The sequence below is a fragment of the Macaca fascicularis genome, chromosome 14 (assembly GCF_037993035.2).
Source record: "Macaca fascicularis isolate 582-1 chromosome 14, T2T-MFA8v1.1".
Classification (NCBI taxonomy): domain Eukaryota; kingdom Metazoa; phylum Chordata; class Mammalia; order Primates; family Cercopithecidae; genus Macaca; species Macaca fascicularis.
Genome location: NC_088388.1, coordinates 6,052,191 through 6,075,349, shown reverse-complemented (window position 1 = coordinate 6,075,349; position 23,159 = coordinate 6,052,191). Strand labels below are relative to the sequence as shown.

At 40.7% G+C, this 23,159-nt stretch overlaps 1 protein-coding gene across 50 annotated transcripts in view; it reads left to right on the top strand.

The window, feature by feature from the left end:
• The window catches only part of PPP6R3 (protein phosphatase 6 regulatory subunit 3), a 159,680-nt gene that overhangs the window by 87,688 nt on the left and 48,833 nt on the right, over positions 1 to 23,159 (top strand). For 47 of the 50 annotated variants that reach the window (XR_012422964.1, XR_012422963.1, XM_074013010.1 and 44 more), the window contains 5 exons: positions 1,523 to 1,588; positions 4,538 to 4,650; positions 9,260 to 9,373; positions 19,491 to 19,620; positions 22,170 to 22,322. Coding sequence is in view for 48 of the 50 variants with exons in the window: in XM_074013010.1 (XP_073869111.1) it covers positions 1,523 to 1,588; positions 4,538 to 4,650; positions 9,260 to 9,373; positions 19,491 to 19,620; positions 22,170 to 22,322 (576 nt within the window). In the remaining 2 variants the exon portion in view is untranslated. The remainder of the gene's footprint in view (positions 1 to 1,522; positions 1,589 to 4,537; positions 4,651 to 9,259; positions 9,374 to 19,490; positions 19,621 to 22,169; positions 22,323 to 23,159) is intronic. The other 3 variants (XM_045370623.2, XM_045370622.2, XM_074013015.1) reach the window with 1 other exon arrangement.

The following is a 23,159-nucleotide window of genomic DNA, read 5'->3' as shown; positions in this document are numbered from 1 at the left end:
TTGGGTGTGTCTTTGTAGATGTATCTTTTCTCAAAAGAGGTTGAGGATTCTGGGAAAGACTTAAGGATAGGGAGGAGGGTGTCACCTTTATATTGGGATTATCATAGGGAGAGATTTATTCAGGATGGTTTGTAGGAACCAGTTTATTCCTTTGGTTGCTTCTGGGTTGAAGTTTAGGACCTGTCTGGTTTCCAAAGGAATCAGTGTGTTTGTGGAGAGAGCGAGTGACAGGAGGTTGATAAAGGTGTAGGTCGGGGAAAGGTTACTTAGAAACCCCTGAATGTCTTATTTTGATTTTGTGGATCCATGGTTGAGGAAGACTACAGAAGTGGGCTTGGAATGTAGGTTCCTATGAATAGCTGTGGAAACAGTAGGGTTCTGGGACTGATGAGTTCACTGCCTGGAAGGTTTCCTGGTTTCTCCTGTAGTGGTCAGGAATGCCCCGCACCTCACACAGATGTTTACTCTCCTCTGTTTCAGGACGTTATTGCTCAAAGAGTGGTCCCAGACATCATTTGTGAGCTTGTTAGAAATCTGTAGTCTCAGGTCTCTTCCTTGGCCTTCTGAATCAGAATATGCATTTTAACAAGATTCTTGGAGAATTTGTGTGCACATTTTAAAACAGATCTTAAAATATAAAGTTGGACCTCTACCTCTGTGGTGCCTGCCTAATAGCTTCACATTTTCCTTTAATTGGTGTTTTCATTGAGCAGCCAGAGACAGTGTCAGGGTTTCTTCTGTGTTCCTTAAGCAAACTGTGTTTGATTTCTGCCCCTGCTGCCCGCCCTAGTCTCCTTTAGCCGTATTTTCTAGGTAGTGAGCTGCCTTGTTGATGATGGTTTTCGGCTTCTTATGGCATTAATGTTAAGCCAGATGATTTTTCCTTTATTTTTTTCTGAATTTGGATCCCTTTCATGTTTTCATTCACTGTAGCATTTCATACATGGATTAAAAGGAGATGGCCATAGCTCTTTGCCAGCACATGACAGGGCGGATAAACTCTGCCTCTGTGCTTCCTCAGGCCCCCACGTTTCCTGCAGTGGGTTTGGTTTTGTAATCTAAAAGTCCCTTTTGTTCATCCTGTGTTTTTCTTAACCCAGAGACTTGGTGCTAAATACTGCTCTTCTCAATCTTTCTGAAGCTTGGAGTGAACATGCTCTTAAAGAAAATGTATAAATTCCATCCTTCTTAATCTCCCAGTCCTCTCTTAAGAACCAACCTACAAACCCTTTTAGTCCTAAATGTCTGGGAGTGACCTTATGGCTAAGAAGCTGATGTATAGAATTTTAGTGTGTGGGTATTGTAATTTGGGGAGTTTTTGGTACTGTTGGCCATTGTTAAAACAATATATTCACTGGCATTTTCCTTGGGGGACTTTTAATTTTCTGTAGTGTTCAAAGTCCAGAGAAACCTGTAACATTCTGCTTAAAATGTGATGGATATTTCCAAGTATGTTAATCTACATTGGGGCTTGAACAAGAGCCACTCATTGCTATGATTACTTCTACAATGTGTTTTACAGTGGTTAAATGAGGAGAAAATTATCCAGAGGCTTGTGGAAATAGTTCATCCATCGCAAGAAGAAGATGTAAGTTCACTTGTGTGACTGTAAACTTGATCAAATAGAAAAAAAAGAACTGTTTATTGAGCACAGAGCATACTTACATTAAATGTGAACATGATCAGAGAGTAGAGGGAAAATAGCAATCTATTGTTCTTAAAGTTGATACTTTTCTAAACTGTATTACATTTTGCCAATACCCAGAAAATTTCCAGAAATGTACAACAGCAGGCCCTTGTTACAGCACCATCTCCTTTCTAGAGCCGGGATTTCATGCCGAACCAGCTGGCTTTTGTTACAAACCTCCTTTGTTCATGCTCCTTTTTACTTTTTTTTTTTCCCACTTTGAGATGGAGTCTCACTCTGTCACCCAGGCTGGAATGTGGTGGCGCGATCTCGGCTCACTGCAACCTCCACCTCCCAGGTTCAAGCAGTTCTCTGCCTCAGCTTCCCGAGTAGCTGGGATTACAAGTGCCTGCCACCACGCCCGGCTAATTTTTGTATTTTTCGTAGAGACCGGGGTTTCATCATCTTGTCCAGGCTGGTCTTGAACTCCTGACCTTGTGATCCACCAGCCTCGGCCTCCCAAAGTGCTGGGATTACAGCCATGAGCCACCGCACCCGGCCTCCTTTTTATTTTTATACCCATCTGTAGCAGTTGATGTGACCACATTTGCATTTGTTTTATCCAGTCTGGTTACAGCTTTGCAGGCAGTGAAGTGGGATGTTGGTCACCATTGAACCCCTACAGTAACTTTGTTGTTATACGTCCTGGCCCTGGCTGTTAAGTTTGACAGGTTTGGCTTTTGTCCTAGGTACTGTAGGTTGACTTGGCTATAGGATTGAAGCTAGATTTGGAGCTTGCAGATTGAACTCTGTGCTGAGGGAATGCCCGTTGGGACCAGTGGGTGCATGTGTCTCTAGAAGAGATCTGTAAGGTTACCACCTGAAGTATCAGGCCAAGCCATATAAAATTGGCAGTAATCATCCATTTTTACCTACAGACATGACAGTTATCTATGATTCAACCTAATATCTACAAAGGAGTTGGTTTAAGGACAATTAAAGGTTTGTCCTGAAGCTGGGGGAGCCTCCTTGTGTGCCTCTAGGTTGCAGGTTAGATGGGGGAGCGAGTACCGCAGAGGAACATTGGAGGAAGAGGCACGCAGTGGAGGCTCCTCTCTCACAAAGATACATTTTGTGTGATAGTAGATCGAAACCCTTTCACTCTGATCCATTCAGAAACTTTTGATACCTGGACTTTATTAAAGGGGCTGTCACTTCCCCATTATCCCTCTTTGGGAGAATGCAAGGTATGCTCCCTTGCAGTAGTTGTTACTGTTAGCAGAGTTGACATTTGTGGACACATCCAGTGTAGACATGGATTGGGAATATGGGAGCCCCTGCTTAGAAGGTGCTCTCAACCTAGCTGGGGTGATAAGCCCTCCTCCTGTGGGCAGGGGAGTGTGGTTCTAGGAGCGGGTTTCCCTGTGATGACATGTGGCCTGTGCAGGCCGTGGAGAGCCATGACAGGAGTGTGGCCTGCCCTGTTGGCAGGGAGGAGTTTCTTACTCCTTACTAGGTTCATGTTCTTGAGCAGAGGAACTTGATTGCTCAATGGGCTAAGAAGAAGATTGCTCAGTAGGGCCTGTCCAAAGGGCCCAGGAGAAATTGATAATGGAGAAGTCCAATTCTGCAACAAATTTTTTGAGAAGGACACCGCATTGTGGACATCAGCACCTTATCTGCATGACTTACAAGAAAGTTAATTTTGGCTTTTGGACAGTCCTGTTAATACTTCTGTTTTGTATTAAGTGATGAATTCCATGTTAAAATTATACTGGCCAGTTGATACTTACCAAGGAAATGCTAGGCTCCTGATTCCAGTCAGTGGGTTTGGATACCCTAATCTGTGCTCTCCTCTCTTCTAGAATATGAGTGTTCTGCCCGTATTGGGAGCACATTGCTCAGTCTTTGAGTTATGCTCAGTTTCTTATTCCCGAGAATAAAATGTGTTTGGGTGCTGAGATTTTAGAGCTTTTCTGTAAGGTCAATACACTGAGAGAAGGCTTAATATTTCTTACCCATTGGTATTCTACAGAAAGCTGTATTTGCTTTTACTTTTTTTTTTGAGACGGAGTTTCACTCTTGTTGCCCAGGCTGGAGTGCAATGGCGGCATCTCGGCTCACCGCCATCTCTGCCTCCCGGGTTCAAGTGATTCAATCTCCTGCCTCAACCTCCCGAGTAGCTGGGATTACAGGTATGCGCCACCATGCCCAGCTAATTTTGTATTTTTAGTAGAGACGGGCTTTCTCCATGTTGGTCAGGCTGGTCTTGAACTCCTGACCTCAGATGATCTGCCTACCTCAGCCTCCCAAAGTGCTGGGATTACAGGCGTGAGCCATCGTGCCCAGATGTACTTTTACTTTTTTTTTTAATCCAAAAAAAGTATGTGCATCCTTCTATGCTGATAAGAGTGTATTTTGGGGATACACGTTGAGTATCCCTTATCTGAAATGCTTGGAACTGGAGGTATTTTGGATTTCAGTTTTTTTTCAGATTTTGGAATACCTTTATTTGCATTATACTGGTTGGACATCCTGGACCTAGAAATCTGAAATGTTCCAATGAGTATTTCCTTTGTCAGTTTTCAAATTTTGGAGCATTTTGGATTTGGGATGCTCAATCTGTGTATTTTTTCCCAACTATTTTAGAAATTTTTACTCATCAGAACCTTGATGACATCTCCCTGCACATAGTAATAATGTACTGTGCACTATTATAAAGCTCATTTGAATGCCTGACAAAATACATTACTTGTGATGTGATCTCTCTTGGCCTTGACCTTTTGCTCACTGAAGCTTATGGCCAGTGTTAATCTGTGTTATTTCTTAAATAACTTTCCCTTTCATTTTTAAATGATAAATTTAACTTCTAACATGTTTTATGGTTAAAATTGTACTTTTTTCCTTTAGCGACATTCAAATGCATCACAATCACTTTGTGAAATTGTTCGCCTGAGCAGAGACCAGATGTTACAAATTCAGAACAGTACAGAGCCCGACCCCCTGCTTGCCACTCTAGAAAAGTATGTGTAAAACTCTGTTCTTGTTCTTCTTTCATATTGATGCTGTTCCATGTGTTACCATTGTGAGTGATTGGTAAGTGTTCCTTATGTGGGAATCATGTCCCTTGAAAATAACCTTGGGTGGGTGAGAAGGTAGGGAATTCTGCTTCTTTTATCTCAGTAGAAGTTTGGCAGGATAAGAAGATAAATGACATTTGTATCTAGACTTTGAGTTTTCTAATTATTTGTAAAATGGAATTCTGTAGAGCGATCCTAAGATGTGGTAGTCATTTAGAAATAACTGTCATCACAACTTCCAAGGGTCTTTTGATGAAGAATAGTCTTGTGTAAGTACGAATGTTGCATGTTTTAGTCAGCGGCTTTTATCAGATGATCTTTAAGGCTTTATTGTATCTTTGCAGCTGATTAGGGACAGTTATTTCATGTTTAGGTAGAAGACAGCTTGGGGATGGGATGCTATTTTTTCTAGATTCACATGTTTTCAGAAAGAATGTTTACTGTCGACTTCGCATGTATTTGACCTGCATTCAGACAGCTGAAAGTTATTTTAATAATCAGGCCATTCCTCACTATGGAAGAATAATTGGAAAGTATGCATACAGCTAGCAATGTTAAGTACTAATGGCAATCTTGCTTCAGTTTACTTCTATTATTGTTTTTAATGCTTTTGTCAGTCCTTTTTATTCCTGCTATATATTGAAACTTTTGCATCTTTGGCTTAACTACCTATAATGCCCTTTTATTAAAATAAAATGTTGTATTATTTCCTTGACACATGTAAGACAGGCAAGGAATACATTACAGACAAGTTAACGTGTCTTCAACTCTGTCTTTGCGAAGTGGAGTTGTGTTTTCCTAGCATGTAGAATACGAAGGAGTTGAGTTCTCTGAAGTAGCAAAACTACAAAAGATTGCCGGCTTCCGAGTAAAATGGTATCTTACCTGTCCTATTTTAGTAATTCTTGCACTGTGGCATATATAGTCCTTTAAAACTTTTAAGACATCCCACATTCAAATACAAATTGTGGTATTAATTAGATTGAACCTTGTAAAATTGCCATTTCAGTAGGTTAGAAATGTTGAATATCAGCAGTGTCATATGGCTCACTGCAGTGCTGCCCAGTAGAAATAGAATCAAAGCCACATGTAATTTAAAATGTTTTTGTCCAAAGTCTTGGAAATCCAGTGTGTATTTTATACTTAGAACATGCTGGTCAGACGAGTTAAATTTTGGGTGCTTGATAGCCACATGTAGTGAATGACTCCCATAGTAGACAGTGCAGGTTCTGCCCGAATATCAGACTGCTTAGTAGTGATTGCTAAGTTCTTCAGTGCCGCTCCAAGCCCTCCGTCCACACAACTTTATTTGGACCCAATATGTAACCTAGCCACCAGAGCCCATGGGCACACTAGCTTTTATATTTCAAGCTGTGTTTTAGTCCTAGATCAGGTAACTAATTTCTGGGATGAAGATAGGTAAATACCTAGAGTTTACATCATTAAATTAGTTGGAGTAACTGTGTTCAAATACATGGACCTGATGAATCAGTGGCCCTGTTGCCAAGTGAAACCTCCATTGCATTTAACGGTGGCAAGAAAATCTGTCATAGTGCTTCCCACAGTCTGTTTGAGAATGAGAACCCACCGCTTCTAATATTTGACACACTGCACATCTTTTAGTGTCTGTTGATTCAGACAATACACACTGAGAAAAGATTTCTATTTTAGTAAACTTATTAATCATAATAGCATCTGTGTATATTTAATCTATTATGTGATAATATGTAATATCTTTTTGATAAATTATAATTATTTAACAATGATATTACATTATTAAATCACTGTACTGGCAATACATAATGTACACATAGCTTGCTGAGCTCTGTATTATGATGCTAAGTAACCCACAGTGTGAACACCACTGTATATAGGAATGTCACATGTGTAAATGTTAAGCGCAGATTAGCACATCTGGAAAAATTTGAAATGAGGTAAGATTAAAGAAGATACTAAAGAGTGGTAGTGGTACCAAGAAATCTCAGAAAGCGGACTGAAGTGTTAAATAAACAATGTTTGGCTTGGGAAGCAATCTGGGCCTAAATTGAATGCATTTTATTTAGTGACTCTGGAAATTTTTGAAGTTCAAAAATTTTTAAAAAACAGTTTTATTAGAATAGACTCTGTCTGAATTCTTGATACTAATGACCTTAGAACAAGTTGGGTTTGACCCCATTCATTTGAGCCAATTGGTTTTTTATAAGTGATTTTTCCTGTGGCCATTCACATAAAAAAAAAAAAAAAATGAGCCATTGTCCCAAAGGCATGGATAAAGAACCTGGATGGCTTCATGCAGGAAACAGCTCATATCATAAGTTTTAGTGATGTCTATCCAGAAACTGCTTTTTTTTAAAACGTGGAAGTGAATATATTTTCTCGCATGTAATTAAATACCTTTTTATTGAAAGAATGTGAAGGCATTCCTTTTATTTTGTTTGATAAGCTTCAGTCCTTCGGTTTACTGTTTCTTCGGGGTTTGGTGATATTTGTGTGTTCGGGTAAAACTCAGAATGTGGCGCAGCTATTGTGGTATTGTATTTTGACTGTCAAGTTTTCGCTGGTTATTATGTTTTTCTTGTCCATTAGTAGAATTCTTTCATGGATACAATAGACTTCCAATTTGATACGACAGTGAAATGGCTAGGGCCCCTGTTAGCTATTCCCTTCAGGCATCTGTACTGACAAAAGTGACAGTGCCTGCTGATGAGTAAGAGTGCTATGACTGAATGAAGAGAGTGTGGACTTCCACAATCGCATGCTGTCAGTACCCCTCCACCTGTGGTGAGGCTGCTGTTGAAGAAAAACATATTTATTGTTAAAGTTTGTTTTCCAGAGCTCAGTTCCATACCGAACAGTTAGTGTATAGGCTGCTGTGTGTGATGTGACTTTTATAGTACTGTACTGTTCTGGTGAGAGGTCTCACAAGCAATTTAATGCTGGTTTGGGAGTACTTGAAAAACCTCCTCCTGCAAGGGGACCCTCTCAAGTTAGGTTAGATACTAGTTTTGTTTCCCCAAAATAGAGATTCTCTCCTACTTGCTGCCCTATGTCGGCAAGAGGCGGTCAAGGAACTGGTGTACAGTACACTGAACACAACTATACCTTGGGATAAGGTGTCAGGTGAGCAACCAAGGACAACCCAGCTGCCTGTCACACTGTAAGGGAGATTCGAGACTCCATTTCTTTTTCTTTTTTTGCAATGGAGTCTGGCTTTGTCACCAGAGTGCAGTGGTGTGATCTCGGCTCACCGCAAACTCTGCCTCCTGGGTTCAAGCGATTCTCCTGCCTCAGCCTCCTGAGTAGCTGGGATGACAGGCGTGCACCACCACACCCGGCTGATTTTTGTATTTTTAGTAGAAAAAGGGTTTCACCATGTTGGTCAGGGTGGTCTTGAACTCCTGACCTTGTGATCCGCCTGCCTCGGCCTCCCAAAGTGCTGGGATTACAGGCGTGCGCCACTGCACCTGGCCTCCATTTTTTTTTTTTTTTTGAGACGGAGTCTCGCTCTGTCGCCCAGGCTGAAGTGCAGTGGCCGGATCTCAGCTCACTGCAAGCTCCGCCTCCCGGGTTCACGCCATTCTCCTGCCTCAGCGTCCTGAGTAGCTGGGACTACAGGCGCCCGCCACCGTGCCCGGCAAGTTTTTTTTTTTTTGTATTTTTAGTAGAGACGGGGTTTCACCGTGTTAGCCAGGATGGTCTCGATCTCCTGACCTCGTGATCCACCCGTCTCGGCCTCCCAAAGTGCTGGGATTACAGGCTTGAGCCACCGCGCCCGGCCCCATTTCTTAATTCACGTGAATTTTGAAAATTACTGAGCGGCTAACAGACTAAGGTTTTCCTTGAGAATATAAATTCAGTGAACTGGTTTATGTTAATTGTGATCTTATGATGTGTATGAGAGAAGTGTAATGGAAAGAGCCTGCAGATAATGCTTTTTGGACATTTAATTTAGTCACATTTATTTCGTTGCTGCCATTTTATTTTGCTTTTTCAAATTTTATTTGTAGAGTAAAATGCAGCAACTGATGTTTTCTTTTTTCTGTTTCAGATCTTTGCTAATTACACATTCATGCCTTTGTGGGAAAACGTTCATGAACATTCATGGGTTCTAATAGCCTTTCTGAATGTTTTCCCTTCTTTAGTGAGGGTGAAAGTTTCTATGTCTTCTTGCCACCCCCAGCCCCAGTCATCATCATCATCATCATCATCATCATTCATCATCAGAGTCTTGGTTTGAGTAGGAGGTGACTTTGTCTTGAAATTCTGTTGGCTCTCAACAAAATTGGCAAAGACAAGCATGGCCCAGGTTATTTTGCTGAGGGAAAGAGATAGGAGGGTGAGTGAGTGTGTTTGTGTGCGCGTGCATATGTGTAAATTATAAATAGGATCAATTGCCTACTTTAATAAGTATATAGAAATAAAATAGTAAAACAAATATGCCCAAGTGTGATTGAACTCTTCAGTGACGCTTGTCTTGTGCCGTCGTCTTTTTTTCTGAAGTTGTTGGTGATAAGTGATACTGCAGTTAGTGATTATTGATTTGTTTCCCTAGGCAAGAAATTATAGAGCAGCTTCTATCAAATATTTTCCACAAGGAGAAAAATGAATCAGCCATAGTCAGTGCAATCCAGATATTGCTGACTTTGCTTGAGACACGGCGACCAACGTAAGCTTTTCTTATGTCTTACAAAATGAACCATATTGTTTTGCTTTCAGATTTTTTTAAAGTTAAGAGTTCAATTCTTGGTGGATAAGCTGTCATAGAGTACCTTTGAATTGCAGTTGCTGATTCTCCTTCTACTATATGAACCATAGCCAAGTTTTATATGAATACCACATATAGGGATGCAGTTGAAAACTGTGGTTTGGTGACACTATTTATTGGCAGTATTTAGACTAGTCATTTTTTTTTTTTTTTGTAGTAGTAGTTAGGAAAATGCTACTATAATAAATGCTATAATCGAAAATGTATGATGGCTCAGAAATAGAGAAGCTTATTTCTTGCTCATGATAATTGAAAATAGGTGTCCCTGGTCAGTGGGTAGCTCTCCTGGTCATTGAGAAAGTCTTTCTATCTTGTGATTCCTTTCATTCCTTTTTACAGATACTTAGGCCTTCAGGTGGTGTTTTCCTGGGTTTCACATTTGAGGGCACTGCAGTTGAGGCTGTCTTAAAATGCATGGGCAAGTGGCTTGAGCCTTTAAGGACGAATTTCTGCTACGTGTTTTATAATCAGAAATAAAGCCTACTTTTCCCACGTGTGGCCTTCCGCCCCTAGACCAGCCATTTAATGTGTGTCGTGTTATTCTTTATAGTTTATGTCCAGTGCAGATTTACTTATTATCAGAGTTTTCTAACTGCTCTTAGAGCATGAGAATCGTAAGTTTTCCAGGATTGTGTGATATAGAGATTGGAATTTGTATTTTTTACCCCAGTATTCATTCATTAAACAAGGGACAGAGTCCATCCTTAGCATATGAAACTTCAGCCATTCACGGTTTCTGTATTTACTTTTGATGGTGTAATTTAGGTTTCTAGCAAAATAGTGAAGACAACCTTACCAACCAATCCCTGCTTCCCCAATTCCTGATCTCTGTTGCTGCTTTGCCTAATCTTTGGTCAATACTAATGGAAGGGCAGTGTGGTGGCACTGCTTCAAGTATGTTGTAGTTTGGGGGTTGTTTGCCTACCTGTGTCTTTCTAGGAAAATCAGTGCCCTCTTCCTGCCCCAGCGGTACAGTGCCCTCTTCCTGCCCCAGCGGTACAGTGCCCTCTTCCTGCCCCAGCGGTACAGTGCCCTCTTCCTGCCCCAGCGGTACAGTGCCCTCTTCCTGCCCCAGCGGTACAGTGCCCTCTTCCACCCCAGCGGTACAGTGCTCTCTTCCTACCCCAGGGGTTCAGTGCCCTCTTCCTACCCCAGCGGTACAGTGCCCTCTTCCTGCCCCAGCGGTACAGTGCCCTCTTCCTGCCCCAGCGGTACAGTGCCCTCTTCCTACCCCAGCGGTACAGTACTGTCTTCCTACCCCAGGGGTTCAGTGCCCTCTTCCTACCCCAGGGGTATAGTACTCTCTTGCTACTCAGGCTACAGGGCCATCACATCATCTCTTAAAAGTGGTTTAAAAACACATTTGGTGGTCCTGTGAGGTTCATACTACTTGAGAAATAAATGAGGGAAAAACAGCATAAATTTTTGTGTGTGGAAGTGAAAAACACATAAATGTACAACTTAAAGAGCAAACAAAGTTAACAGTAATATAAGAAACAATAAAGGGAAATTTCTGACCAGAAGGAACTTATCCTAAAACCAGAAAAGGTTTACCAAATACCACGCAACGCAAGATTGAAGTTTTAAAATAGGACTCAGGGCCAGGCGTGGTGGCTCACACCTATAATCCGGGCATTTTGGGAGGCTAAGGCGGGCAGATCACTTAAGGCCAGGAGTTCGAGACCAGCCTGGCCAATATGGTGAAACCCTGTCTCTATTAAAAATACAAAAATTAGCTGGGCATGGTGGCGTGTGCCTGTAATTCCAGCTGCTCGGGAGGCTGAGGCAGGAAAATCACTTGAACCTGGAAAGCGGAGGTTGCAGTGAGCCGAGATCATGCTATTGCACTCCAGCCTGGGCAACAGAGTGAGACTCTTGTCACATATAAAATAAATAAAATAGGACTCAGATCTTAGCTTTATACTGATAAGATTTCTGAATTCCGAGGATAAAGAATAAATCTTAGAAGTATCTGTATAAGAAAAAATGGGCTACCTGTGAAGCCAGTCAGATTGCCAGATGTCTCCTTTATGAAGCTAAATAAATACTGAACAACATAGTGCAGGATTCTGAGGCTGAAACATTTCTGTTGATATGTGAGGGCAAACACTCAGTGTTTCATCTGTGTACTGTTGATGAGATGAAATTACTTGAAGATAGACTTTATTAAAGCCAACCAGAAAAATAAGAATGAAGAACTAAGGGAACATATTGGTAAATTATGATCAAGAAATGGGTAGGGATGTGACAATATTATTATGAAGTTTAAATGTTAAGAATAAATAATCGAAATAAGTCAAATATTGAAAAATGGAAGGAGTTCCAGATTATTTTAACAAAACTCAAGAAATAAGGAGAAAAGTGTCAATTAGTACATATTGGAGTTCTTATACTGGGGCAGTTGAGGTACATTCTCATACATGGTATCTTCATCTCAGTAAAATTATAGTTCAGGTGTGGTTTTAAATAAATGTAGTAGAATAACAATAGGTCATGTAACTTCCAAAGCATCTTAAAGGTCAAAGAGTAAGGAAACTCTGACAGTCCCAGACACAAGGGACCCTGGCAGTCCAAGACACACACTTGCAAGCCCTTCCGGACAAGAAATACTAACAGCAGGGCAGAGACCAGAGAAAGCTTTCATTGTAGTTTAGGCCTGAGGAATGGAGGAGCAGCCCTTGGGAGAAATACACACGACGCCTCCAGGATCCTTCTCTATTCTTGCCCCTACTGAACAAAACTCTTAAGCCACTGGGAACAGGTTAGCAATAAAAGCCCTCTGTCCCCTGGTAGAAGTGGGAATACGTTCTGGATCCAGACCATTAGAGAATCCCCTACCACGAGGGTAAGGGCAGGATCACTGAGAAGGCCTCAACCCTAGACCTGGGTACACTTCAACTGCCTAAGACTGAGGTTGAACAAAGCAGAGCATTCCTGCATCCTTTCCTTCTCCACCAGGCCTCTCGTGATCCAGTAACAACACTGCTGTGGAGGAAAGGCTAGCGTCGGGGAGGAGCCTCCTGTAAGTCACAGGAGCAAGTTTAAAGAGAGGACCTCAGCTGATGGGCAGAGCAGACAGTGAGAGACACCTGGCAAACTGGCCTTAGCCATAAACACCATGTAACTTGAGACAGACTTGAAGTTCTTAGTGCACCTTGAGAAATCATAGTAACAACAAAGCCCAAATCTAGCTCTGCAGATGACTAGATTGATTCAAATCCCCACACTTAAGACCTAGAAAAGAGACATGTTCATTCTTATATAAATGCTATTTACATCAGTTTTTATGTAAGATGTCCGTCTATCAACCAAAAATTACAAGAAACAAGATAAAAACGCCAACAAACTGTCAAGGGAAAAAGCAATCAGTAGAACTAGATTCAAAAATGTTGGAACTGTCAGATAATTTAAATGTAAATATGATTATGTTAAAGACTTGTGGGAAAAGTGGAAAATATATGAATAGATGAAGAATATTAGCAGAGAGATGTAAGAGCCTATGGAAATGCTAGAAATGAAAAACAGCAGAAATGAAGAATGCCTTTGGGCTTAGTTGACATAGTTGAGAAGAGAATCATCATAGGACCTTAGAAAGTATCCATACTGAAGTATGAAGAGTTAAACAAAAAAGATACTTGTGAGCCGAGAAGTCCCAGCAATAATGACGTGCCTCCAGGAGCAAATGCAAGTGCCCAGAATCTTGGTTTCTATTACTGTTCTCCAATAAAAGGAACCAGAGCTCCTCAGAGAATTGGCTGGTTCTGTGACCAGGGCAAGAAACATGTAAGTCTGAAACAACTTACAGTACCAGAAAATAAGGAAATCCTCAAAATTAAAAAAAAAAAAAAAAAAATTAAAACCCCCAAATGATGGCAGCTGTCATTGGGACATTGGAGCCAACTAAATAGAGTTCGCAATGGTCAAAGCCAGAATAAGTTGTGTAATAAACTCATTTTGTGTTAAAGCCCAAATTATAAAATACATATATAAATGGGTAAAAGGAGACAGATCTCCCATGTAGAAGAATTCCAAATAGGTTATGTAGGTACTTCATCTTCAAGGAGGTAGAATAGCACTCTCTACTCCTAAGTGTGGACTGTGCATAATTCCTTCTAAAGAGTACAGTATGGGAAAAAGAGAATTAAAAATGTAACTTCACAGTGGAAAAACCTGGCAAACACTACCTCAGCCAGATATTCAGTTAATTGCTAGAGCCAAGCTCATTGGTTCACGCCTGAAACTCCAGCAGTTTGGGTAACTGAGGTGAGAGGATCGCTTAATCCTGGAAAAGCTGCAGTGAGCTGTGGTTACTACACTGCATGCAGCCTGGATGACAGAGGGAAACCCTGTCCCAGAAGAAAAGCCAGTAGCCAGTGTTTTGTTGACAGCATATACTCTTGATATGATGTATTAAAGATCACACTTTACCCATGTAATCTTTCTCTCAAAAAACCATAACCATAAGAAAAACTCCAGAATGTTCCAGTCAAGGGACATTCTGCAAAATACCTGACCATTACTCAAAACTGTGAAGGTAGGTAAAAACAAAGTCTGTTACAGCCAAGAAGAGGCTTAGGAGACTTGACAACTAAATATAAACTAAATATAATGGGTATCGTGGATGGGAATCTGGAACAGAGAAAAGACATTAGGTTAAAAACTAAGGATAGCTACATAAAGTATGTATTTCATGTATCGATACTGGTTCATTAATTGTGACGTACAATACTAATATGTTAATAGGGGAAAGAAACTGTGTGGCTTCTATGGGAACTCTGTACCATCGTTTTTTGTGTATTTATAAAATTATTCTGTAGAAGTCGAGAGAACATTTAGACAGAAGGTCATTAAGAATGCAGAAGACTTAACGCTGGCAATCAGCTTGACCTAATTGAGACTTGTAGAACACTCCCCTAGCAGCAGCAGAATGCACATTCTTTTCAGGTGTACATGAAGCTTACCAAGTGTCTTAGCTCAGGCTGCTATAAAAAACTGCCATAGACTAGGTGGCTTTAAACATCATTTATTTCTTACAGTTCTGGAGACTGAGAAGTCCAACATCAAGGCACTGGCAGATCCAGTGTCTGGTGAAGGCTTCCCTCCTGGTTTTCAGACAGCTACTACCTTAATATGGCTTCACGTGGCAGAGAGATTGGAAGCAAACTCTGTTTCTTCTGATAAGGATACTTACTCCATTTAGAGGGCTCTACCCTCATGACCTAATTACCTCCTGAGGGCCCCATTTCCTAATACCATCTTATTGGGAGTTAGAATTTCAACATAGGAATTTGCTGATAACGAGACCAGTTTCTCATAATAAAACAAATTTAATAAATTTAAAATAATAAGAATCATGTAACATTTGTATTTAGACTATACTTTGTTTAAAGTAGAAATCAATAAAAAAGATTTCTGAAATAGCCTCAAATACTTGAAAATTAACACACTGCTAAATAATCCAAGTGTCATAGAGGAAATGACAAAGAAAATGAGAGAAAGTATTTTGAGCTAATTGATAATGGAAATAGGACTTGTCAGAATTTGTGGAATGCAGTTAAAGCAGTAGAAGGAAATTTATAACATTAAGTGGTTATGTTAGAAAAGAAGAAAGAATGTGTATCAATGATCTAAGCTCCTGCCTTACAAATTAAAGGTAAAGGCAGGGCAAACCCAAGGCAAGCAGAAGGAAAGAAATAATAAAATTCAGAGCAGAAGTCAGTGGACTTGAGATGAGAAAAATAATACAGAAAATCAGTGAAACCGAAAGCTGGTTCTTTGAAAAGATCAATAAAATTGATAAACTTCCATCCAGATTAGGAAAAGAATAGAAAAGAGACAAATTACAAATAATAGGAATGACTGTGTCCTTTGAACTTTAACACTGTTTCCTGTGGACTTTAGATGAATAATAAGAGAATACTACAAACAATGCATTAAACAGATTCAGCAGTTTATATGCGATGGAAATAATTGCCAAAGATGACTGAAGAAGAAGCAGGTAGCCTGAGCAGCCCCATATCAGTTGAAGAAATTGAACTTACATTTAAAACCTTCAACGAAGAAAACTCCTGGCCTTGATGGGCTCCATTAGTGAAGTCTACCAAAGATGGAAGAACTCTGTCAGAATATAGAAGAGAGAACTCTTTCCAACTCATTTTATGTAGCCAGCATCACTTTGAAACTAGACTAAACTACACAAAATCATGGGAACAAAAACTAGATTTGTTCCTCTGTATCTGCTAAGGATTGGTTCTAGTACTCCCATGCATACCAAAATCTGCGGTTGCTCAAGTCTCATAAACGGCATAGTATTTGCATATAACCTACACATATCCTCCCGTATACTTTAAATCATCTCTAGATTACTTATGCGTAATACAATGTAAATGATATATGTTATGCTCTTTTATTATTTTAAATAGTATTTTTTGTTTGGCATTTTTTTTTTCACCTTTTTTTAGAGATGCAGTCTCACTATGTTGCCCAGACTGGCCTTGAACTTCTGGCCTCTAGTGATCCTTCCGCCCCAGCCTCTTAAGTCGCTGGGACTAGGTGAACCACCTCGCCCAGCTTTCTTTGAATATTTTTCATTTACAGTTGATTGAGTCAGTGGATGTAGTACCTGTGAATACAGAGGGCCGACTGCAAGTAGCAAGATGCCACAAGAGCTGAAATGTAAAATTCCTCAAGAAAATATGAGTGAATCAAGTCTAACAGTATATTGTAAGGATAATACATATCATGACAAAGTGTGGTTTGTCTTGGGAATGCAAGGCTCATTCATCCTTCAAAAATCTTCACATCAACAGACAACAGATCTGATCACATCAGATCAATGAAGAAAAACCATATTTTTTTTTTTTTTTTTTTGGAGACGGAGTCTCGCTCTGTCGCCCAGCCCAGGCTGGAGTGCAGTGGCGCGATCTCGGCTCACTGCAAGCTCCGCCTCCCGGGTTCACGCCATTCTCCTGCCTCAGCCTCCCGAGTAGCTGGGACTACAGGCGCCCACAACCGCGCCCGGCTAATTTTTTGTATTTTTAGTAGAGACGAGGTTTCACTGTGGTCTCGATCTCCTGACCTTGTGATCCGCCCGCCTCGGCCTCCCAAAGTGCTGGGATTACAGGCGTGAGCCACCGCGCCCGGCAATTTTGTTAAATTCCTTTATGATAAAACATCTCAGCAAATTAGTAATAGAAGGGAACTTGGATGAAAACTGATAAAGCCCTCTTTCATTTTATTTACATTTTTTGAGATAAGATCTGCCATTCAGACTGGAGTGCAGTGGCACAATCGTAGCTTACTACTGACTTGATCTCCTGGACCTAAGTGATCCTCCCACTTTAGCCTCCTGAAGTAGCTAGGACTATAGGCACAAGCTATCATGTCCAGCCAAATTTTTTTAATGTTTTGTGGCGATGGAGTCTATATTGCCCAGGCTAGTGTTGAACTCCTGGCCCTAGGTGGTTCTCCCATCTTGGCCTCCTAAAATGTTAGAATTACAGCCGTGAGTCACAGTGCCTGGCCAAGCCCTCTTTTAAAAATCCCATAACTAACATAGTTATTAATAGTTAAAGACCGAAGTGATTTTCTCTGAAACTGGGGAACCTAACAAGCATATTCACCATCACTACTCTTAATTCAAGCCATGCTGGTGGTCCAGGCAAGAATAGTAAGGCAGGAAAGAAAGAAAAGACATTCAGAGTGGAAGGGGTGGTGTGAGACTGCTTCTGTTCACAGATGTCAGGATTGTCTTTGTAGAATATCCTAAAGAACATTAAAGAAAAAAAAACCATACTCCTAGAACTAACAAATACATTTAGCAAGATTGCAAGTATGAAGTCAACACTCAAAAATTAATTGCATTTCTATGTACTAAGAATGAACAATTGGAATTTGAAATTTTTTCAAAGTATTATTTTTTATAGCATAGAGAAAAGGAAATACTAAGATACAAACCTAACAAAATGTGTGCAAGGTTTAATGCCCCAAAACTATAGAATATTGATGAAATCAAAGATGACCTACATAAATGGAGAGAAATACTCTGTTCATGGAGTAGGACACTCAATATTGTTAAGATGTCACTTCTCCCCAAAGGGACCTGTAGATCCAATGTGATTCCAAACAAATTATAAGCAGGATTTTTTAGAAATCAACAAGTGAATTCTAAAACTTGCACGAGAATCTAAGTAAGTACAGTCGCCAAAACAATTTTGCAAGAGAAAACAAAATTAGAGGACTCACACTCTGATTTTGAGACTGAATACAAAGTGACAGTAATCAGGACGGTGTAGTGAAAGAATAGATGTACAGATCACTGGGACAGAGCAGAGTCCAGAGGTAGACCCACCCCTGTGATCAGGAGGTTTTGGACAGAGGCATGGGGGCATTTTAGTGGAGAAAGGACAGTGTTTTCAATAAATGGTCCTGAACAGTTAGGTATTTTATGCAAAAAGTTGGACATTGATATGTATTTTGCAGATTATGCAAAAATTAACTCAAAATGGATGATGGAACTAGACATAAAACTCGTAGTTCTAGAAGAAAATAGAAGAAAATCTTTGTCTCAGAGTTATGTAGAGATTGTTCAGATATATTGCCAAAACCCAATTCATAAAACAGAAATTGACAACTCAAGACTACACTAAAATTTTAAAATTGTGCTCTGAGACTCTGTTAAGAAAATTAAAAGACAGGCCACAGACTGCCAGAAAATATTGATAATGTGTGAGAAGAGACTTATATCCAGGTATATGAAGAATACCTAGGCTGGATGTGTTGGCTCATGCTGAGCACTTTGGGAGTCTGAGGCGGGAGGATCACTTGAGAAGGCCCCATCTCTACCAAAACAAAACAAAACAAAAAGCCAGGCATGGTGGCATGTGCCTGTACACCTACTTAGGAGGCTGAGGAAGGAGGATCACTTGAGCCCAGGAAACAACAACAAAACAGAAATCTATCCTCTCACAGTTCTGAGTCCTAGAAGTCTAAGATCAAGGTGTTGATGGTGCTGAATTCCTTTCAGAGATGCTTAGGCATTCCTCTTCTAGCTTCTAGTAGTTCTTGGCATTCCATGGCTTGTGATCTCTCTGCATCCTCTTTACATTGCTTTCCCCTCTGTGTCTGTCTTGCCTCTTCTCTCTTCCAAGGTAGTTATGATGGCATTTAAGGCCCACCTGGATAATCTAGGATATTCTTTCATCTCAAGATCTTTAATTAATTTCATCTTCAAAGATCTTTTTTTCCAAACGAGGTGATATTTGCAGGCTGTGCATATTAGGATGTGAACATATGTTTTGGGTAGGAGAGCATCATTCAGCCCACTACTTAGCTAAAGCAGACAAACAGAATAGACAGTACTCAGTGCAGTATGCAGGGCAGCTGGAAGTCACACACATTACTGTTGGGAATGTAAAGTGGGAATACAGCCACTTCGTAGAAATATTTGTCAGTTCTTAGAAAGTTAAACATTTTTAATGTCACCTAGCATTCCTATCCTTGAGTATTTACCCAACTCTCATTCCACCTATAATTATTTTCCTGTAAGAAGTAGGTTATAGTGAGCATAGATGAGCTTTGTGTAGAATAATTTAAACCTTTTAAATAGGAAATAATGTTGATTATCTAAGAAAAACTGTATGGAACAAGTATAGGCCTGTTCATTAATAACAAACCAAACTGGCAGGCAGTGTGGGGTGCCCTATAATCCAGAGACTGGATTCCTTTTGCTCTAAATTTCCTGGTCAGTTAGAGGAACTTACAACGTTTAGAATGGGAAGAAATAACATGTAATTTCTTACCTGATACTGTAGCTGTTTGGGTTGCAGGTTATAGAGGCTGAGGTTTTATTAACCCTCTTCTGCCTCATTATGCTTTCTTCCTAGCCTTTCTTCCCACAGCCAGAAATGTTGATATAGCCATTATTATATAATCACTAAGTAAAGACATACATGGTTGGTAACCTTGAATGATTTGTTCTGAAATTATAATAACTAAAATTACCTTGCTTTGTTTCAAGATTCGAAGGCCATATAGAAATCTGCCCACCAGGCATGAGCCATTCAGCTTGTTCGGTAAACAAGAGTGTTCTAGAAGCCATCAGAGGAAGACTTGGATCTTTTCATGAACTCCTGCTGGAGCCACCCAAGGTAGGGGAGCTATCTTAAGCATGGCTGCCCAGCCAGTAATTGGGTTGACACAGTCATTCGAATGTATATGGGCCTTAGGAGTGGCAGAACTGGCTGCGGCCTGCATGTACCAAATGTGTGAAAAGGTAACACCGTCAGTGATTTTTACTGCTTTTGAGTGGAGAATGGAGAATTAAACAAAATATTCATCTGCTTAGGAAGTTTACCTTTTCATTCTTCTGTGAATTCTTGGGTACTTACATGCCAATAAAGAAAAAAGAATTTTCTTCTTGTAGCATAACATATTATTTTTGAATGTTTCAGGAAAAGCTAATCTTTCAGAAACTGATCTTTGAAATTGTGTTTTCTTATTCAGAGTTGGAGCAGTATATGTCTGATGTACAGTCGACCTTATTTAAGAAAGAGTAGGTTGAAGTTAGTGTACAATTTGGAGAGAATATGACTTGGAGGTTTTTCAGTACAGAGCCTCCCATGTGCTAATTTTAAAATGACTGTTTCCTCAGTGAAGACCCACAAGAGTTTTGTCAGCAGTCTATAAACGATGTTCTTTCGCCCCTTGGATTGGTACAGATTTAGATAAGGGGAAGAATCACTTGCGTTTGGAGTCTAGGGTGGAAGATTCAGTTCCGTGCGATTTCTGTTCCCAGCAACAGTTCTTAAGTTTCCTTTTTTTTCTGCCCTATGTCATTGAATCTGGTGTCCCATATAGTGTGTATCTCTGTGGTTATCTACTGTGTGAGTTATTGAGAATTCAGAATACTAGTTTCTCACTTCTAAATTAGATGTTTTCTGTTTATTTAACTATTTGGAGTTGTGGGAGTACAGGATAACTTACATAACCAAGGGAGTCTAGTTGAGCTTCAGATCATCTTTTCAGATACCCGATGCCATTGGTTAGCAGGTCGTGGTTCCATCGCTGTGCTCAAGAGTTTGCGTTGTTCTGCTGGTTCCATTCCAGCCACATCTTCTTATCTGCATTCAGCCTGTGTTGAATGTGGACCATAGTGTTGGTGCTCGCCCTTAGGGAAGGTGCCTCTGTTGGTGTTTGACAGTGATCATCCTTCGTGCCAGTCCTGGGAAGAAAAACAGTAAGGAAAGAAAAAGAAAAGATTTAGAAGAGGATAGAACATCACAAATGGAAGACAGAGGTGGGAGAAGGATCTGACAGGGAAGAAGGTATGTGAGGAAGGGCCCAACCTGTGTCTTAGGTGGCCTGCCCATCTTCTTTCTGGGTGGACCAACAGGTGGCATCTGGTTCTTGGCCCCGATTCAAAAGTATTAGGCAGGGTCTTGTTTGGGCTTCCCTGTTACTCCGAGGACTGAGTGAGTTCTCTTTGCACCTGGTTTTACTATGTGATGTGTCTGTAAGTAGATCCATGAAGTTTTTTACAAAGCCTGCCAATTAGAGCTGTTTTCCATAGAGAGCAGAACCGTGGGCCTTACAGCTCTGTCAGTCCTCGGGAGGGTGGGAGCCAGAGGGAGCGAGGCTGTTGATGTGGATGGGGAAGGGCAGAAAGGGCAGCCTGACCTAGGGTGTGACATGCCACCCTTGCTCTCAGACTTCTAAAGTTAGGAAATGTTCTGCTTCTGTCTTTTGTGATTTCGGACTATAGAAACTCCTGTTGATGGACAAGAACAGGTTTAGAATGATCACATTTCAGGTTTGTGATCCAGAGGCAATGTCTGAATTTGCATTTTTATCACAGATTTGGCTCAGACTGAGGATTGTATTCCAAAACCACTTGTAGCAACTACTACCACTACCACCACCACCACTACCACTACTACTACTTTTTTCTTCTTCCTCTTTTTTCTTCTTCCTTTCTTCCTCTTCCTCCTTCTCTTTCTTCCTCCTCCTTCTTCTCCTCCTCCTCCTTCTTTCTTCCGTCTTCCTTTTTTTTTTTTTTTTTTTGGAGACAGTGTCTCACTCTGTTCCTCAGGTTAGAGTGCAGTGGCACAGTCACAGCTCACTGCAGCCTCAACTTCCCCAGGCCCAGGTGATTCTCCCACCTCATCTTCCTGAGTAGCTGGTACTACAGGTGTGCATCACCATGGCTGGCTAATTTTTGTATTTTTTGTAGAGACAGGGTCTCACCATGTTGCTCAGGCTGGTCTCAAACTCCTGGGTTCAAGTGATCCACCTGCCTCGGCCTCCCAGAGTGCTGGGATTATAGGAATGAGCTACTGTGCCCGGCCATAACTTCTTTTAGTTTAGATTTCTGGTCAGATTTTGAAATATTGTGCTTTTTCCTAGGGTATTCTGCAGCCTTCTGCTTTCTTCTCATGACAGCTTGGAATGTTGAGGCAGGGAGATACTTGATTTCTTATAAAATTTATGGTCCAGGGAAATTACTTGCTTTTTTTTCCTTTTTCCTGCTTGGTTATTTCATTGTATCTGAAAGATATCAAGAGCAACTTTAGATTTTGTTTCAGGTGTAAAATTAAGGCCATGTTGTTTGCAGGATTTGAACTAGAGTCATGTCTTAGCAAATACACCATTTGCTTTGTTCATTTAACTGAATTTAATTGGAAAGCTTTTTCTTCTTCAGAAAAGTGTGATGAAGACCACATGGGGTGTGCTGGATCCTCCTGTGGGGAATACCCGGTTGAATGTCATTAGATTGATATCCAGCCTGCTTCAAACCAATACCAGCAGTATAAATGGGGACCTTATGGAGCTGAATAGCATTGGAGTCATATTGGTGAGATTTTCCCTGCTCACAGACATTTTAATTTGCCATTGATACTTCATGGAAATTTAACCAAGTTACAACCTTACAGATTTACAATATGTCAGTGACTTTTCTTGGTCTGAGCATAAATGGTGTTTTATGTAGTTTTTGCCTTGAGTTTATCATAAATTTTGAATGCTTATAATTGTTCACTAGGCATCTACTGTTGCTTTGTATAAAGAATTGTAACACAGGATTTTGAAGATGATTAAGAGACATCGGCCTTTCCCTTGTGCTCCGTCTCGTGGACGATGACTGCTGGGTGCAGCATTGTTTTCTGTTCGTATTTAGTGAGGGGACAAACCTTTATCTTCTTGCCACTGGGAGGTATCTGTATAATGTACCTGATGCCATATGGTCTTAATTGATTTGAGTCTGGATTGACTCTTCCTTGAGACAGTTATTAGCGTGCTTATTGATGGAAGGAGAAGGGAAAGCCCAGGGGTGATTTAGGTCTCCCTGACCCCTGAATTCCCCAGTTTCAGAGTTTGTGCTTAGAATCCACAGGCCCAGCTCTGAAGCCCATGCTTCTCTCTGTGCTGCCACCCACAGCACAGAAAGCATGAGGGTTAACCCTTTAGCAGGTTTCACAAGACATCTGGGCACATCATATATTTGGGGGAGATTTGGGGGTGTTTCAAAGGAGATGTTTGTTCACTTTATGACGGGCATTGTAATGTTCATCTTCTGTACACTATTCATGTGATCCTGGGTGATCTCCAGGACAGCCAGGTGAACATTACAGTGAGAGGGAGGATATGTTTTTCAGATCATGCCCAGAGAGAGGATACGTTCCATCGGCTAGTG